Source organism: Hyla sarda, chromosome 13, assembly GCF_029499605.1.
Source record: "Hyla sarda isolate aHylSar1 chromosome 13, aHylSar1.hap1, whole genome shotgun sequence".
NCBI lineage: Eukaryota > Metazoa > Chordata > Amphibia > Anura > Hylidae > Hyla > Hyla sarda.
The window spans coordinates 20,739,275-20,759,102 of record NC_079201.1 but is presented as its reverse complement, the minus strand read 5'-3'; the positions used below and the strand labels follow the sequence as shown (position 1 = coordinate 20,759,102).

At 46.1% G+C, this 19,828-nt stretch overlaps 1 protein-coding gene across 1 annotated transcript; it reads right to left on the bottom strand.

Annotated features, from left to right (window-relative positions):
- Positions 1-2,338: 2,338 nt before the first annotated feature.
- TEPSIN (TEPSIN adaptor related protein complex 4 accessory protein) lies at positions 2,339-18,036 on the bottom strand. The gene is made up of 13 exons (XM_056550058.1): positions 17,960-18,036; positions 15,036-15,108; positions 13,158-13,249; positions 12,357-12,450; positions 9,857-9,924; positions 9,571-9,652; positions 9,417-9,479; positions 7,937-8,125; positions 7,684-7,861; positions 5,603-5,716; positions 4,930-5,008; positions 3,558-3,692; positions 2,339-3,090 (listed from the first exon to the last, which is right to left on the bottom strand). Exons 1-13 carry the CDS (start codon positions 17,993-17,995, stop codon positions 2,617-2,619), a joined length of 1,677 nt encoding a protein of 558 aa, XP_056406033.1. The 5' UTR covers positions 17,996-18,036; the 3' UTR covers positions 2,339-2,616.
- Between the last annotated feature and the right edge of the window lie 1,792 nt (positions 18,037-19,828).

The following is a 19,828-nucleotide window of genomic DNA, read 5'->3' as shown; positions in this document are numbered from 1 at the left end:
CTGTGTCCCTGTCGTGGAATGTTACCCTGCGCACAGGGACACTCTTCTGCTTTACAGACGGCTCCCTCTCACTCCCTAATCCTAACCCCTATCCCTAATCTTAACCCCTAACCTCAAATCCCAACCCCCTAATCTTAACCTCTAATCCTAACCCCTACCCCTTATCATACCCCCTATCCCTAATCCTACCCTAATCCCTAATCCTACCCCAATCTTAACCCCTATCCCTAATCCTACCCCCAATCCTAACCCCTATCCCTAATCTTAACCCCTAACCTCTAATCCTAACCCCTATCCCTAATCCTACCCCCTAAACCCTATCTCTAATTCTACCCCCAATCCTAACCTATATCCCTAATCCTAACCCCTAATCCTAACCCTACCCCAATCCTACCCCCTAACTTCTAATCCTAACCCCAATCCCTAATCCTACCCCCTTATCCCTAATCCTACCCCTAACCTCTAATCCTAACCCTACCCCAATCCTACCCCCTAACTTCTAATCCAAACCCCCTAATCCTAACCCCAATCCCTAATCCTACCCCCAATCTTAACCCCTAACCTCTAATCCTAACCCCTATGCCTAATCCTACCCCCTATCCCTAATCTTAACCCCTATCCCTAATCCTACCCCCAATCCTAACTCCTATCCCTAATCTTAACCCCTAACCTCTAATCCTAACCCCTATCCCTAATCCTAACCCCCAATCCTAACCCCCAATCCCTAATCTTAACCCCTATCCCTAATCCTACCCCTAATCCTAACCCCTATCCCTAATCCTACTCCAAATCCTAACCCCTAATCCTAACTTCTATCTCTAATCTTAACCCCTAACCTCTAATCCTAACCCCTATCCATAATCGTAAACCCTATCCATAACCATTAATCTTAACCCCTAATAGCTATCAGCCCTGATCTCAGGTCACATTCAGCTATGGGTCACAGTTTTTTCATATCACCGGCACTAGGACCGCATGGAAATGCACAGTCTCATAGACGGCAATGCACAGCGCAGCAGAATCCCATTGAAGTCAATCTGCGGAATCTCCATGCACAATGTGGAATTCTACACTGAAATTCAAACGTGTGAGCATAGTCTTAAAGGGGAACTCTGGTGGAAACACGTAGAAAACAAAATGTTTTCAAATGAACTGGTGCCAGAAAGTTAAACAGATTTGTAAATTACTTCTATTAAAAATTCTTAACCCTTCCAGAAGTTATTAGCTGCTATATAAAACAGAGACATTTGTGAATTTCTTTCCAGTCTGACCACAGTGCTCTCTGCTGACACCTCTGTCAGTATCAGGAACTTTTCAGAGCAGGAGAAGTTTTCTATGGGGATAGGATTCTACTCTGGACAGTTCCTGACACGGACAGAGGTGTCAGCAGAGAACACTGTGGTCAGACTGGAAAGAAATTCACAAATGTCTGTTTTATATAGCAGCTAATATCTACTGGAAGTATTAAGATTTTTTAATAGAAGTAATTTACAAATCTGTTTAATTTTCTGGCACCAAGTGATTTGAAATATTTTTCTTTTCCCCCGGAGTACCCCTTTAAAATTTTACACCAGTTCTGTGAGGCATATGGGTACAGATGAGCACTATATACACTGAAACCTCTTTCAGAAGTGGTCTTCTCAAAGAAAATGACCAATATGCATAAGTAATGGTGGACAAAAAAATAATCCTTTATCAGTTCCTAAAATGGACAGAGATGTCAGCAGAGAGCTCTGTGTTCCAAAAAGAAAAGAAAATTCCTCTGTAGTATTCAGCAGCTAATAAGTACTGGAAGGATTAAGATTTTTTAATAGAAGTAATTTACAAATCTGTTTAACTTTCTGGCAACAGTTGATAAAAAAATAAAAGTTTTCCACCGGAGTACCCCTTTAATCCTTTGCCCTCTAGGATGACCTCCTTGAACTCTATAGTACCAATGCGTTTATTAAAGGGGTACTCCGGTGGAACACTTTTTTTTTTAAATCAACTGGTGCCAGAAAGTTAAACAGATTTGTAAATTACTTCTATTAAAAAATCTTTACTTTTCCAGTACTTTTAAGCAGCTGTATGCTACAGAGGGAATTCTATACTTTTTGAAATTCTTTTTTTTGCTTGTCCACAGTGCTCTCTTCTGACACCTGCTGCCCGTATCAGGAACTGTCCAGAGCAGGAGAAAATCCCCATTGCAAACCTATGCTGCTCTGGACAGTTCCTGATATGGGCAGCAGGTGTCAGCAGAGAGCACTGTGGATAAGACAAAAAGATTCAAAAAGAAAAGAATTCCCTCGAAGCATACAGCTGCTAAAAAGTACTGAAAGGGTAAATATTTTTTAATAGAAGTAATTTACAAATCTGTTTAAACTTTCTGGCTCCAGTTGATTAAAAAAATAAAAAAAATAAAAAGGTTTTCCACCGGAGTACCCCTTTAAGAATCCACACTGTATAGTACCATGATAGATACAGAGCCCTTTAAATATCAGTTGGTGTTTGCAGGTTTCTTCTGCATAGTTCTGCTGCCAGCCTACAATGCCAGTCCCCACGGGAAGGAGACCAAATGGGCACAAAGTATGGGTCACCTGGCACCTGTCTGACTTGGCGCTGGCACCACCATCAATGCTAACTGTTCAGGAAGGAGAAAGCTGATAGGCCGGGCTGAGAAGTCCTCTCCCGTGATGTTGTCTGGACAGGGGTCCTATCAGGTGGCGTCAGACTTGGCATTTTGCCATCCTTCCCATGTCTCCTTACTGGGGTCACTAACTCCATGCCATCAAAAAGTGACAACCGTCCATGTTGATTAGTCTGGGCAGACGGCTCTGTATCGCCGTGGCCACGTTGGCCCTCCTCGCTGGTTGGCACGCCGCCGTCGTCTGTATGTTGTTGGCTCCCGTTCTGGCAGCTGGTAGGCACTGGGGGATCTGGCGTTGCAGTCGGCCAAGTAGGGATCAGTAGATTCTCGGCTCCTGTTTGGGGGAAGGCGTCCGTAAGAAGGTCCAAGGGCTCGTTGGTTTGGGAAACGGGCAAGGGGGGTGACTGGAGGGCGGCGCCATGTTTAGGAGAGGTTTGTGTCAGGGCTTCAAACTGGAGAAGAATCTGAAAAAGAGAATTATGTAAGATATAAGAACTAGAGATGAGCGAACTTACAGTAAATTCGATTCGTCACGAACTTCTCGGCTCGGCAGTTGATGACTTTTCCTGCATAAATTAGTTCGGCCTTCAGGTGCTCCGGTGGGCTGGAAAAGGTGGATACAGTCCTAGGAAAGAGTCTCCTAGGACTGTATCCACCTTTTCCAGCCCACCAGAGCACCGGAAAGCTGAACTAATTTATGCAGGAAAAGTCATCAACTGCCGAGTCGAGAAGTTCGTGATGAATCGAATTTACTGTAAGTTCGCTCATCTCTATATAAAAGACTATAATGTAGTGTCTCCTAATTAGTGTGCCTCCAGCTGTTGCAAAACAACAACTCCCAGCATGCCCGGACAGCCAACGGCTGTCCGGGCATGCTGGGAGTTGTAGTTTTGCAACAGCAGGAGGCACCCTGGTTGGGAAACACTATTACCTTCCTGGCCTTGTCCTTCACTGGTCCTGAAGGTCCCTGGCTCAGCTTCAGCAGGTTGTTCCTAACCACTGCCAGCATGTGGTCATGTGACAGAAGGTCGGAGGTCATGAGGGAAGCGATAGCGCACATGGACCGCTGCAAGGAAACCAAATGCAAGAAATGTACTCATACGTGGACAAGGGAGCAGCCAAACCGGCCTATAGTCGAGGGAGACGAGCGGCTGCCAGTCATTGCTGGTGCCACTTATCCATGCTATGGATATTAAATTGGCAGAAAATAGCCTTAAAAAGAGAACTTCAGTTCCTGACATGGACAGAGGTGTCAGCAGAGAGCACTGTGGTCGTGACATAATAGAAATTCAAAAAGAAAAAAAGAGTTTCCTCGGTAGAATACAGCCACCAATAAGTACTGAAAGGATTAAGATTTTTTAAATAGAATTTTTTAATAAAAAAAGTTTTCCACCGGAGTACCCCTTTAAAAGGAGAAATCCGTCAAAAATAAACTTATCCCCTATCCACAGGATAAGGGATAAGTAGCTAATCGCGGGGGCTCCCAGCAGTCAGGACAGGACCCCGATACTCTTAGTGGCTACCGGTAGAAGACACGCGCTCCATTCCTTTCTATGTACACTGCTCCTCACTGAGCGCCGGGTCCCATCTTGGTAATCGCAGCAGTTGACCCCCCCCGTGATCAGCAACTTATCCCCTATCCTGTGGATAGGAGATAAGTTTATTTTTGACGCATTTCTCCTTTAAAAGGGGTACTCCGGTGTAAATTATTATTATTTTTATTTTTTTTTAAATCAACTGATGCCAGAAAGTTAAAGAGATTTGTAAATTACTTCTATTTAAAAATCTTAATCCTTCCTGTACTTATCAGCGGCTGTATACTACAGAGGAAATTCTTTTCTTTTTGAATTTCTTTTATGTCACGACCACATTGCTCTGTCCATGTCAGGAACTGTGCAGAGTAGGAGAAAATCCCTATAGCAAACATATGCTGCTCTGGACAGTTCCTAAAATAGACAGAGGTGTCTGCAGAGAGCACTGTGCTCGTGACAGAAAGGAAATTAAAAAAGAAAAAAGAACTTCCTCTAATAAGTAGTGTAAGGATTAAGATTTTTTTTTTATAGAAGATAGAAGTCATTTACAAATTTGTTTAAAACTTTCTGGCACCAGTTAATTTAAAGAAAAGAAAAAAAAAAAGTTTTCCACCGGAGTACCCCTTTAACAAAAACCTAATGCCTGTCGGCTTCTAGTTTGGTATTTGCATAGATTTCAAAATAAAGCAATTCTGAGCTTCCATAATGCACCACTCTGGCGGCAGGTATAAATTAAAGGAAATGGCGGCAGGTAAAAGTGAGTTTTCTCACCAGTCGGGCGCACGTGTCGTCGTCTTCCAGCGAGCGGTTTAACATCTCGAACACGACTTCGCAGTTCAGCAGTGAACACCTGGGTGGAAAGTCACAAGTCAGTGACCTGAGAAGTGTCATAGTCACGGCCATTGCCGCTCTCATTGCCTGTACAGAGCGCCCCCTGCTGTACTGCACTGGGATATATCCACAAAGAACAGACTTTCATGCAGCTTTGGCTTAGAGACTATTCCATCTTGGACGTTGATGAAGAAGAGGATTGACGCCCCTACCTTCCCATACGTTTGCCCAGTAGTTTGACCCTATGATCAGCCCTCCCCCTACCCCCATTGATCCCATGCCCCTCCCCGATCACAGACTGTAATATGTTGTTGTTTTATTACTTTCTGTTTCTTCGATATGGAGTGATGGAGCGGAGTGTTAGCGTAGCATGTGGTACAGTGTAAAGCTTAGGGTACCTGTACTGTATATTGTACCGTCATGCTTTGTGGGATTGTAATTTAATTTTATGACTTGTAATGACAACTGAATGACGAATAAAGCTCTTTCAATACCTTTCATGCAGCTTTGGTTGTAAACGGAGGAGAACACACAGTCACGGACCTTAGTAATGAATCTGTCTGCAGTGTAGGGGTGGCTGAAGCCGCCACAATTGTATCCAGCCCAAACTTACCCTCTAACAAAATGCTGCACTTCCTCTTGGGTAAGGAAAACTTTTTGCCCCCTGGTGATGGTGAAAACCAACTGTGCCTCCTGTAGACAGTCACCCGGATGAGCAGGTTCCACTCTGTAAGAGAAAGATACATGGCTGCCTGATTAAAGGGGTACTCCACTAGAAAACATTATTATTAAATCAGCTGGTGGCAGAAAGTTAAACAGATTTGTAAATTACTTCTATTTCAAAATCTTAATCCTTCCAGTACTTATCAGCTGCTATATGTTCCACAGGAAGTTCTTTTCTTTTTGCTCTCTGCTGCCACCTCTGTCCAATTTAGGAACTGTCCAGAGTAGAAGAAAATCCCCACAGCAAACCTTTCCTGCTCTGGACAGTTCCTGACATGGACAGAGGTGTCAGCAGAGAGCACTGTGGTCAGACAGAAAAGAAATTCCAAAAGAAAAGAACTTACTGTGGAGCATTTAGCAGCTGATAAGTACTGGAAGGATTAAAATGTTTTAATACAAGTAATATACAAATCTGTAAAAGATTAAAAAAAAAAGTTTTCCAGGGGATTACCCCTTTAAGGGGGCATTTCAGCACTTAGAAACACATCCCCTATCCACGGGATTGGACATAAATGTTTGATCATGGGGGGGGGAGGGGTGTCTGACCTCTGGGACCCCCTGCAATCTCCAGAATTGGGATCTGCATGGAGCACGGGCTGACACACACACACACACACTTCATGCATTACCTATGGCACCTCCAGAGATGCCTGGCTGCTGTACTTGGGTATTAGGCCGGGTTCACACTGTGGAATCTCTGCCGGAGATTTAGTTGGCGGCACTAGGACTGCATTGCCGCCCCCATAGATCTCAATGCATTTCTGAGCAGATCTCCCAAAAGATCTACCCAGAAATGCATTGCCGTCCATGGGGACGGCAACGCAGTCTATACAGTCCTAGTTCCGCCAGCTAAAGAGATTCCACAGTGTGAACCTAGCCTTAGTTCTTAGGTGCTGGAATACCTCTTTAAACCTCTGACAACTTCCTAACATACTTTTTGCATCAATTCCTCACCATCTCTGCTTTCTGTCAGTGAATGAGAAACATTAAATGTAGAAATCCAGGGCCTGGAAAACCTGTGCAGATAAAATCCTTCTCACGGCTGAGGGTCTGTTACACTCACATCCAGAATAGAAAAACCTCCTGTCAACTTAATGCATTAATCTCTATACTGTGCTGCTAGTTTGCTACAATGTATCAGTGCAAGTAAAATGTATTCCCCTAGAGAAGTGTTTCCCAACCAGGGTGCCTCCAGCTGTTGCAAAACTACAACTCCCAGCATGCCCGGACAGCCAACGGCTGTTCGGGCATGCTGGGAGTTGTAGTTTTGCAACAGCTGGTGGCACCCTGGTTGAGAGACACTCGCTTGGGGTGTAAAGTGTCGGTGTCAGTGCAGCAAACCCTGAGCTGTAAGAAGTAGGTAGGTCAGAACAGCTTTTCAGCTGTTGGATGTGAATATGACTGTGTTGAGTCACTGACAGCAAGCAGAGGTCTTAAAATTAATGAATAATTAAAAGGGGTTCTCCGGTGGAATTTTACTTTTTTATTTATTTTTTTTAAATCAACTGCTGCCAGAAAGTTAAACAGATTTGTAAATCTTAATCCTTCCAGTACATTTTAGGGGCTGTATACTACAGAGGAAATGCTTTTCTTTTTGGATTTCACAAGCACAGTGCTCTCTGCTGACCTCTGCTGTCCATTTTAGGAACTGTCCAGAGCAGGAGAAAATCCCCATAGCAAACATATGCTGCTCTGGACAGTTCCTAAAATGGACAGCAGAGGTCAGCAGAGAGCACTGTGGTCATGATAGATGAGAAATCCAAAAAGAAAAGCATTTCCTCTGTACTATACAGCCCCTAAAAAGTACTGGAAGGATTAAGATTTTTTAATAGAAGTAATTTACAAATCTGTTTAACTTTCTGGCACCAAGTGATTTAAAAAAAAAAAAAAAAAACAGTTTTCCACCGGAGTACCCCTTTAAGGCACAAGGTGTTTTAGAAATGTGCCGAACTTTTCATCATACGATCCTACCTTTCAGCAATCTCTGTACTCTCTCGGTTGCTGCTGCGAGACTGTCCATCGCTGCCCGTTTTGCTGCCGGCGTCCGAGGACAGGCTACGTGAAGACTTGTCTTGTAAGGAGTCTTGGGAGCTGTGGCCACTGTCGCTGTCGTCCCACCCTCCCCCGGGAAGTCCTATGCGGTGACCGCCTGGAAGAAAAAAAAAATACATGAGCACCTACCCACAGGGGGATGACTACGACGCGTGAACCAGATGGTAGTCACCTCGGAAGCCATGAGCAGCAGCGGGCACAGCCTTTCCGGCAGACGGCGGGCGCAAGGGCACTGCCACCGGCTTGTAGGTGTCATCTGTCTGATCTCTGAGACAAGGAGACGGTGACCCTGCTCCAACCAGCACCTTCTGGGTCACGGCTACGGCTGCTCTCTGTATGCCGCTAAGCAGGGCTTCGCTACCTGTAGGAGAAAAACCACACTGCTTGATGTCAGTGAACAGAAACAGACCTAACGCTCCTCACAGCAGAGGTTGCATTGCAGCTCAGTTCCAGTTGTAATACAACACACAACCTGGAGGACAGATGTGGTGCTGTTTTTAAAAAGAAGAAATTAGCTCTGTTATTCTATTACTGCAGTGGTCTTTAAACTGTGGACCTCCAGATGTTGCAAAACTACAACTCCCAGCATGCCCGGACAGCCGTTGGCTGTCCGGGCATGCTGGGAGTTGTAGTTTTGCAACATCTGGAGGTCCAAAGTTTGGAGACCACTGTATTACTGGATAACCTATTTAAAAGAGTAGCATGCAGTCAGTGGTGCAGCCTCAAGCTTTGGGGCCTCCTATGCCAGCATAGGCCTGATCTGTGCTGTACATTAAGGAGAAATTTTCCTGTGTCTACTAAACATTAGTAAGGCTGCATTCACACCGCGATTTTGTTATACAGTTCCCGAATACGGTTTCAAGTTAAAAACCGTACGGAACCGTATAGAAAACCGTATACATTGACTTAACATTGTAAACCGTATGGAACGCATCATCCGGTTGCGTCCATTTTGCGTCTTGTACTGTTTTGTCTGTTTTTTTACCCGTACCCAAAACCGTGGCCTACCACGTTTTTTGGTCCAGGTGAAAAACCGTATTAAACCGTATACGTATTTTTTTTAACACGGAAGTCAATGGGAACCATACAGAACTGTATGTGCGTACAGTTCCATCCGGTTTTCACCATACGGTTTTTGATTTAGCACAGTTTTCTTTCTTGGAATTTCAAACAAGTGAAACTTTATTCAAAATGGAGTGAAAAGTTAAAAACGTGTACCTTTTTATTCTTAAAAAACGGATGCAACCGGACATCATTTTTCAAACCGTGTACATTTTTTTTACTATATAGGGGTTAAAATTTGTACATACGTTTTGATACAGTTTAGACCGGTTTTGAGGAATCAGTTTTTTTTATCAAAAACCTGATACGGGAACTGTATTGCAAAACCGTGGTGTGAATGCAGCCTAAAAGAGACATGTCATAAAAGGGTTATCGGTGGTCTTTGTAGGACCCCCGGTGGTCTTTGTAGGACCCCCTATGCTTTTCTGAGGGGTGGTCTCACATCTGCTTCAATGGCATTGACTTCATGGCCAATACCAAGAACCAGGGCCCCTCATTCTGAGATGGGACCCCCACAGATCAAATGGAGTTGAACATATAAAACTGGAACCCCTCTTACTACAAAAACAATATAACACGGAGGGACTTACCTAAATTAGTTTTCTCCTGGGAATAGCCAAAGCCTTGGGAGCGGGAGACCTGAGACCCCATTCCTATAAGAAAATGACAAGAGGACAATCAAAGAAAGAAACTTCTCCTCTATGAACGGGGGTTATAGGAATACGCCCTGTCCTGGCACCTTACCGGGCTGGCACCTCTCCTTGTTTGGCACCATACTGGATGTACGAGGGTTAGGGGGATCTGTGTATAAGCTTCCGACAAGTTCCTGGGGAAAAAAAGAAAATGTGGATAAAATTGCCATATGGATCCCCTCTTCCGCATGTGTACAGTTCTCCACTTTATTGAGGAACCAGGAAGAACAGGATGAGCAAAGATATAGGACTCTCCCAGACAGGAAAGCAGATCAGTGCATGGAACATGTGACTGTAATCTTTTGGGGTCTTATACAAGCTTTACCGTACAGACTTACCTGTCCAGCCGACCGTACCTTCTGGTACAGACTGATACCATGAAGGGGGTCTGGGGGTCCACTAACAGCTGTAAAGAGAAACAGACCAAAGTGAAGGCAGACTCTTAATGTTTGGAATGAATGTCTAGGTATAATCCTGCCAGGACCTTCCTGCCCCATGAAATGTCCATGTTCTATTTGGTAGGGGTTATGGCTAATCCTGCACGGTTTAGTAGTGTGGTCTCAGTCTGCCTCTCTATACTGTACGTGCTGCATAAGGAGGGAGAAAAGGCTGATGCTTATGTAATCACACAGGATTGAAGGTTGAGGAGGAGATCACAATCCAGTCCTTTATATTATCAGGTTTGACTTTACATCTACAAACTAACTTAACATGCTTATAGAGACCAACCATCATCCACATGTTCACACTATAAGGACCGACCATCATCCACGTGTTCACACTATAAGGACCGACCATCATCCACGTGTTCACACTATAGGGGCCAACCATCATCCACATGTTCACACTATAAGGACCAACCATCATCCACGTGTTCACACTATAAGGACCGACCATCATCCACATGTTCACACTATAGGGACCAACCATCATCCATGTGTTCACACTATAAGGACCGACCACCATCCACATGTTCACACTATAGGGACCAACCATCATCCACGTGTTCACACTATAAGGACCGACCATCATTTACATGTTCACACTAGAAGGACCAACCATCATCCACATGTTCACACTATAAGGACCGACCATCATCCACATGTTCACACTATAAGGACCGACCATCATTTACATGTTCACACTAGAAGGACCAATCATCATCCACATGTTCACACTATAAGGACCGACCATCATTTACATGTTCACACTAGAAGGACCAACCATCATCCACATGTTCACACTATAAGGACCGACCATCATCCGCATGTTTACACTATAAGGACCGACCATCATCCACGTGTTCACACTATAAGGACCGACCATCATTTACATGTTCACACTAGAAGGACCAACCATCATCCACATGTTCACACTATAAGGACCGACCATCATTTACATGTTCACACTAGAAGGACCAACCATCATCCACATGTTCACACTATAAGGACCGACCATCATTTACATGTTCACACTAGAAGGACCAACCATCATCCACATGTTCACACTATAAGGACCGACCATCATCCACGTGTTCACACTAGAAGGACCGACCATCATTTACATATTCACACTAGAAGGACCAACCATCATCCACATGTTCACACTATAAGGACCGACCATCATCCACATGTTCACACTATAAGGACAAACCATCTTCCACATGTTCACACTATAAGAACAAACCATCATCCAGGTATTCACACTATAGGGACCAACCCTCATCCACATGTTCACACTATAGAAGCCAACCATCATCCACGTGTTCACACTATAGAAGCCAACCCCCATTTACATGTTCACACTATAAGGACCAACCATCATCCACATGTTCACACTATAAGGACCAACCATCATCCACATGTTCACACTATAAGGACCAACCATCATCCACGTGTTCACACTATAAGGATCGACCATCATCGACATGTTCACACTATAAGGACCAATCACCATCCATGTGTTCACACTATAGAAGCCAACCTCCATTTACATGTTCACACTATAAAGGACCAACCATCATCCACGTGTTCACACTATAGGGACCAACCATAATCCACGTGTTCACACTATAGGGGCTAACCATCATCCACATGTTCACACTATAGAAGCCAACCCCCATTTACATGTTCACACTATAGGGACCAACCATCATCCACATGTTCACACTATAAGGAACAACCATCATCCATATGTTCACACTACAAGGACCAACCATCATCAACATGCTCACACTATAGGGACCAACCACCATCCACATTATAAGGACCAACCATCATCCACATGTTCACACTATAAGGACAAAACATCATCCACATGTTCACACTATAAGGACCGACCATCATCAACATGCTCACACTATAGGGACCAACCACCATCCACATTATAAGGACCAACCATCATCCCCATGTTCACACTATAAGGACCAACCACCATCCACATGTTCACACTATAAGGACCAACCACCATCTAGTGGTTCACTCTACACAGAACAAAACATATTCACAGTGATGTAACTATAGGGGATACAGAAGGTGTGAAGGCACCCAGGCCCAGGAGGGTCCCATTTCCATAATGAGAAGACCAGTATCCAAAATGAAGCATTATAATTGGGGGCCTTGTTACAGATTTTTCATTGGGGCCTTGCATCTTCCATGTACACCTCTGTTCACACATACTGCATCTCCCGTCATTCAGGCCAGTGAGGATACGGTCATGGTGGTTGTAGCACTGTGACCAAGCCCAGGTTGTCATGGTGACCTGTTTATAGCGGGGCATCTGACCTATAACCTGCACATATGCTCACACTTGCTTCTATACAGTATACGATAGTCCTACCTGAAGCTTCTTGTATATACACCGCGTTACGTCGGAGATCTTGAACGATCTGATCGGAGCCGTGAGAACACAGGTAGAGCAGGATCTTCAGGACCTGGACGGGACACAACAATAAAGGGGTACTCCAGCGGAAAACATCTTTTTCCATATCCCTATCCGGTCTTCCATGCACGGAGCAAACTCTGCTCCGTGCCGGATGACTGGTGACTACAGCTGCCACGTAGCCGTCACGCCTCCTCCCATAGACATGAATGGAGGGGGCATGGCGGCTGTAGTCGTGTTCGTAATGCCATACCTCCTCCTCCCATAGACATGAATGGAGGGGGCATGGCGGCTGTAGTCGTGTTCGTGACGCCATACCTTCTCCTCCCATAGACATGAATGGCGGGGGCATGGCGGCTGTAGTCGTGTTTGTGACGCCATACCTCCTCCTCCCATAGACATGAATGGAGGGGGCATGGCGGCTGTAGTCAGTGTTCGTGATGCCATACCTCCTCCATTCATGTCTATGGTAGGGGGCTTGACGGCTACGTTGTAACCTTCACGCCCCCTCCCACAGACATGAATGGAGGAGGTATGGCGTCACGAACACGGAAGCTCCAAGCTTCCATATTCAGTATGCTGCCACTGCCGGCCCGGAGATCGCAGGGGTCCCCAGCGATGCCCCCCCCCGCGATCAGACATCTTATCCCCTATCCTTTGTATAGGGGATAAGTTGTTTTTCGCTGGAGTACCCCTTTAGGAGGCTTCATAAGCCATCAAGCTGCCCCCATCAGCCTTGGTCTACTGCATTGTACCAACCTTCAACTTGACATGACACGAGTTGTTCTGGAGGCGGTTCAGAAGATACTCCAGGAGGCACTGGCAGCTCGAAGAAGACTCATAGGAGATCTCTGAATACTACGTTAGGGGGGATAATCATGGAAGGAATTTACGCATTACATTCCCCCATACATACTTGGGGCCACTGAAGCATCCAGGGGTCAAGTCGAGGGAAAAAAAGTGAGGGAACTGACCCTAGATTTCCACTCAAAGGCTGGCCCCACAGGATTCCTGTTAATGGGAATGGTGTTTCTGCTGTGGAAAAAGTACAGGAACTCAGTTCCCACGCGTTCCTGCAGGACTTGAGCTCTGGAAGCATCTAAGGAACATGCAAACTCCATGAGGTACAATACATTTGCTTTTTTTTTATATAACTATATCAACTGGCCCCAGAAAGTTAAACAGATTTGTAAATTACTTCTATTAAAAAAAATCTTAATCCTTTCAGTACCTACGCGCTGCTGAAGTTGAGTTGTTCTTTTCTGTCTAAGTGCTCTCTGATGACATCTGTCTCGGGAACTGTCCAGAGTAGAAGCAAATCCCCATAGCAAACCTCTTCTACTCTGTGCAGTTTCCGAGATAGACATAGGTGTCAGCAGAGAGCACTGTTGTCAGACAGAAAAGAACAACTCAACTTCAGCATCTGATAAGTACTGGAACGATTAAAAATTTTCTGGAGCCAGTTGATCTATAAAAAACATTTTTTCCTGGATAACCCCTTTAAATGTCCTGTAGATCCTGAAGTGGTATCATGGGCATGAAAGAAGATATACATTCCAGGAATAGGCCTATGGGAGGAGAGACCATGTTGCCAAAAATGCTTGAGATCAATGAAAGAAAATGAGGTCATGTCATGAGATTCTGTTTTAGGACATTCACCCCCATCCCATTCCTGTCTGTCTCCAGGTTGGTTGTGGTCCTGCAGCCCAGTTCCATTGAAATGAATGGAGCCCAGTTGTAATACCAGACCCAACCTGGAGACAGAGGAGGAGCTGTTTTTGAGAGAAATTACCTCTGTTTTTCTATTCCTGAATAACCCCTTAAAGGGGTATTCCAGGCCAAAACTTTTTTATATATATCAACTGGCTCCGGAAAGTTAAACAGATTTGTAAATTACTTCTATTAAAAAATCTTAATCCTTCCAATAGTTATTAGCTTCTGAAGTTGAGTTGTTGTTTTCTGTCTAACTGCTTTCTGATGACTCACGTCCCGGGAGCTGTGCAGTTCCTATGGGGATATTCTCCCATCATGCACAGCTCCCGGGACGTGACATAGTCATTGAGCAGTTAGACTGAAAACTTCAGAAGCTAATAACTATTGGAAGGATTAAGATTTTTTTTATAGAAGTAATTTACAAATCTGTTTAACTTTCCGGAGCCAGTTGATATATATATAAAAAAAAGGTTTTGCCTGGAATACCCCTTTAAGGGTAGGATCACACGTAATGGAGCCGCAGTGTATGTTACGCTGCAGATCCGCCGGTGACCTGACCCATTTTGTGCCTCCAGCTGTTGCCACCTTCGTTCCCCTGCCTCTGGCCTGCTCGCAGCGGCAATCCGCCGATACGAGCAGCCACACAGAGGGCCTGCGAGTCGGCGAGTACACTCGCCGACTCGCAGGCCCTCTGTGTGGCTGCTCGTAGCGGTGGATTGCCGCTGCGAGCAGGCCAGGGGCGGAGCGAAGCGGGGGTGGCAACAGCTGGAGGCACAAAATGGGTCGGACCACCATCGATCAGCTTATTATCCCCCTTTGTAAGACTTTAGGATCCCAATGAGGCCAACAGGAGAGTCTCTGTGTCATATGTTGGTATTGCAGCTATGATGAACCCTGCAGGGCATCTAGAAGAATGAAGGATACTGGACATTTCCTCGTACAGGTATCCAGGGCAGGGGGTTTCATCATCGGAGGTCCCCTTTAATAGCATTGGAAGCTGGAAAAAAAAAAGCAAAGCATTAGAAAGGAGCTATAGTGCCATTAACAGCTCCAGCACCAGGGGGCGATATAGTCAATGTAAAGAAGGCAGGGCAATTACAGAAGCCATATAAAGGCTAGGAGGCCAGTGGTCTCCATATTGGTCGTCCCAGAATCAGATCTGACTAATAAACAACGAACATAATATACCAGGGCCTGAAAAATGTCTGGAGCCAGGAGACAGCACGTCACATGATCATTGGTTTCCCCTCATCTCTCCCTGTGTCACATGATCATTACTGTCCCCTCATCTCTCCCTGTGTCACATGATCATTACTGTCCCCTCATCTCTCCCTGTGTCACAGTCATTAGTGTCCCCTCATCTTTCCCTGTGTCAGTCATTAGTGTCCCCTCATCTCTCCCTGTGTCACAGTCATTAGTGTCCCCTCATCTCTCCCTGTGTCACAGTCATTAGTGTCCCCTCATCTCTCTCTGTGTCATAGTCATTACTGTCCCCTCATCTCTCCCTGTGTCACAGTCATTAGTGTCCCCTCATCTCTTCCTGTGTCAGTCATTAGTGTCCCCTCATCTCTCTCTGTGTCACATGATCATTGCTGTCCCCTCATCTCCCCCTGTGTCACATGATCATTAGTGTCCCCTCATCTCTCCCTGTGTCACAGTCATTAGTGTCCCCTCATCTCTCCCTGTGTCACATGATCATTACTGTCCCCTCATCTCTCCCTGTGTCACATGATCATTAGTGTCCCCTCATCTCTCCCTGTGTCACAGTCATTAGTGTCCCCTCATCTCTCCCTGTGTCACATGATCATTAGTGTCCCCTCATCTCTCTCTGTGTCACAGTCATTAGTGTCCCCTCATCTCTTCCTATGTCACAGTCATTAGTGTCCCCTCATCTCTCCCTGTGTCACAGTCATTACTGTCCCCTCATCTCTCCCTGTGTCACAGTCATTAGTGTCCCCTCATCTCTCCCTGTGTCACAGTCATTAGTGTCCCCTCATCTCTCCCTGTGTCACAGTCATTACTGTCCCCTCATCTCTCCCTGTGTCACAGTCATTAGTGTCCCCTCATCTCTCCCTGTGTCACATGATCATTAGTGTCCCCTCATCTCTCTCTGTGTCACAGTCATTAGTGTCCCCTCATCTCTTCCTGTGTCACAGTCATTAGTGTCCCCTCCTCTTTCCCTGTGTCACAGTCATTAGTGTCCCCTCATCTCTCCCTGTGTCACAGTCATTACTGTCCCCTCATCTCTCCCTGTGTCACAGTCATTAGTGTCCCCTCATCTCTCCCTGTGTCACAGTCATTAGTGTCCCCTCATCTCTCACTGTGTCACAGTCATTAATGTCCCCTCATCCCTTCCTGTGTCACAGTCATTAGTGTCCCCTCATCTCTCCCTGTGTCACATGATCATTAGTGTCCCCTCATCTCTCTCTGTGTCACAGTTATTAGTGTCCCCTCATCTCTTCCTGTGTCACAGTCATTACTGTCCCCTCATCTCTCCCTGTGTCACAGTCATTAGTGTCCCCTCATCTCTCCCTGTGTCACAGTCATTAGTGTCCCCTCATCTCTCACTGTGTCACAGTCATTAATGTCCCCTCATCCCTTCCTGTGTCACAGTCATTAGTGTCCCCTCATCTCTTCCTATGTCACAGTCAGTGTCCCCTCATCTCTCACTGTGTCACATGATCATTACTGTCCCCTCATCTCTTCCTATGTCACAGTCATTAATGTCCCCTCATCTCTTCCTATGTCAGTCAGTGTCCCCTCATCTCTCCCTGTGTCACAGTCATTAGTGTCCCCTCATCTCTTCCTGTGTCACAGTCATTAGTGTCCCCTCATCTCTTTCTATGTCACAGTCATTAATGTCCCCTCATCTCTTCCTGTGTCAGTAATTAGTGTCCCCTCATCTCTCCATGTCAGTCATTAGAGTCCCTTAATTTGCCCTGTGGCCCAGACTTTAGAGCCCCCGTGTCATGTGACACGTTGCAGCCAATCAGCAGCCTCACTGGTCACCCCTGGGTACAAAGAGTGACCGACGATGCAGCTGATTGGCTGTCGTGGTCACCTGACATGCGCTGCTTATGTAACAGCAGAGGCAGAATAGGGAGAGGGAATTAGGCAGAGATAGAATTAAGTAAAACAGTGGCCACGGCAACCTGGCGCCTGGGATTTGTCTAGCCCTGCAATACACAATAAAGTGTCCTCCTATACACTTCCATCACTTCCTCCAATCCCTAGGTCAGGAATGTGACCCGACAAGCCATGGACAGACATTCACTTCCTTACCCTTTAAATTGGGCATGATGGGAGTTGTAGTTTTGCAACATCTAGAGAGTCACCGGGTGGAGAACACCAATTTAAAAGATAAGACGATGAATCACAGAGGGTGACTTGTCGGGTCACATTCCTGACATAGGGATCGGAGTGATAGAAGTGTATAGGACAGCGTTTCCCCAACCAGTGTGCCTCCAGCTGTTGCAAAACTACAACTCCCAGCATGCCACCTGTCACTGAGTCGAAATATGGACGTAATTGGGCTAATGTGAAGCTGTAGAGCAGTGTTTTTCAACCAGTGTGCCTCCAGCTGTTGCAAAACTACAACTCCCAGAATGCCCGGACAGCCGAAGGCTGTCCGGGCATGCTGGGAGTTGTAGTTTTGCTACAGCTGGAGGCACTCTGGTTAGGAAACACTGGTTTATCCCCAAACCTCACGTGACATGGCAGACCCTTTTTAACGGAGAGTTATAGGATTTCACACAGGCAGATAAAACAAGCCTAATACATGCGCAGGAGCTGTATACAGAGGGAGGTGAAAGCCCGGTGCCCACCTAACACCCCCCAATCCCTGGTACCTGCTGCAGGAACGTCAGCCTGCCCAGCACTGCCATCCTCCCTCCTGTCCAGGCAGCCGGGGCCTCTTTGACAGCCGGAACCGGAATCCACCAATCACAGCGCAGACTCCTCCCCCATCAGCCAATCGGCGCGCACCTGCCCAGAGTACAGCCAATAAGCGCCGCTCTTAAGAAAGGACCAATCAGGACGCGGGTGAGGCGTCTCGGCGGTGCTGATTGGCTTAGAGGCCAATATGGCTGCGCCCATAGGAAAGAGGCTGTCGGCGTTATCATGAGCGCAAGGACGGTGACCCCGGGGAGATGGAGGCTGGAGACGACCACCCGTTTGATGGCGGAGTGCAGGGTGCAGGTGAGCAAGTAGGGGGCGCTGCCGGCGTCATACTGCAGCTTTGTGCAGGGCATGCCGGGATTTGTGAAGTTCATTGTAGGCAATTGTACTACAACTCCCATAAGGAGAAGCCAGTCACAGTGGCTTACAGTTGGACCCTCTGTTACGCCTCCTGGAAATGTATGAATAAGTTGACAACTGGGCGTTACCATTCGTCTTGTGTCCAATGACACTTGGACACACACATCATATTGGCCTAGAGCAGTGTTGGCATGATATTGGAAAACTACAACTCCCATCATGCCCTGACCTCTTTCAGCATGATCTAATGCAGTTTTTCCCAACCTCTGTGGAACTACAACTCCCATCAGGCCATGACCTTTCTCAGCATGATCTAATGCAGTATTCCCCCAACCTTTGGCTCTCCTGCTGTTGTGGAACTACAACTCTCATCATGCACTGACCTTTCTCAGCATGATCTCATGCAGTTTTTTCCCAACCTTTGTGGAACTACAACTCCCATAATTCCCTGACAGCCTTTAGCGTGACCTATTGCGGCATACTTCAACCTGTTGCTCTCCGGCTGTTGTAAAAACTACAACTCCCATCATGCCCTGACATATTTCAGCATGATCTAATGCAGTTTTCCCCAACCTTTGGCTCTCCGACTGTTGTAGAACTACAACTCCCATCATTCCCGGATCTCTTTCAGCATGATATAATGCAGTTTTTCCCAACCTTTGTGGAACTACAACTCCCATCATTCCCTGACAGCCTTCAGCATGACCTATTGCAGCATACTCCAACCTGTGGCTCTCTGGCTGTTGTGGAACTACAACTCCCATCATTCCCTGATCTCTTTCAGCATGGTATAATGCAGTTTTTCCCAACCTTTGTGGAACTACAACTCCCATCATTCCCTGACAGCCTTCAGCATGACCTATTGCAGCATACTCCAACCTGTGGCTCTCTGGCTGTTGTAAAACTACAACTCCCATCAGGCCATGACAGCCTACGGCTGTCATGGCCTGATGGGAGTTGTAGTTTTACAACAGCCAGAGAGGACTGACCTAGAAGAATCAGATCCTTCACATATTTCCAGGAGTGATAACAGAGGGACTCCAGGAGTAGTGGGGTATGACCTGCTCCTCTATAATACTAAATAATTAACCCTTTTGTTTCCAGGCAGCAGCCTATGGGAGATGTGTGTCGGCCGACGCCACTGGAAAAACCGAGCTGCGGAAAGGGGCGTGCGCCAAGGAGTTTGAAGAGTTAAAACAGTGCGTCAGGAAAGTGGTGAGTGGCGTCTGCCAGATACATGTAGGAAACGTCCCGAGACCCTGTACAGTCCTCATCCTTCTCACAGCTGAGGGTTTGTTATGTATTCAGTGCAGACAATCCTGTGCCAGCAAAACACTTATAAGGGGTTATACAGGAATAGAAAAACAGCACCACACCCGTCCTCAGGTTGTGTGTGGTATTACAACTTGGCTCTGTTCACTTCAATGGAACCGAGCTGCAATTTTATCCCCCGTCCTGTG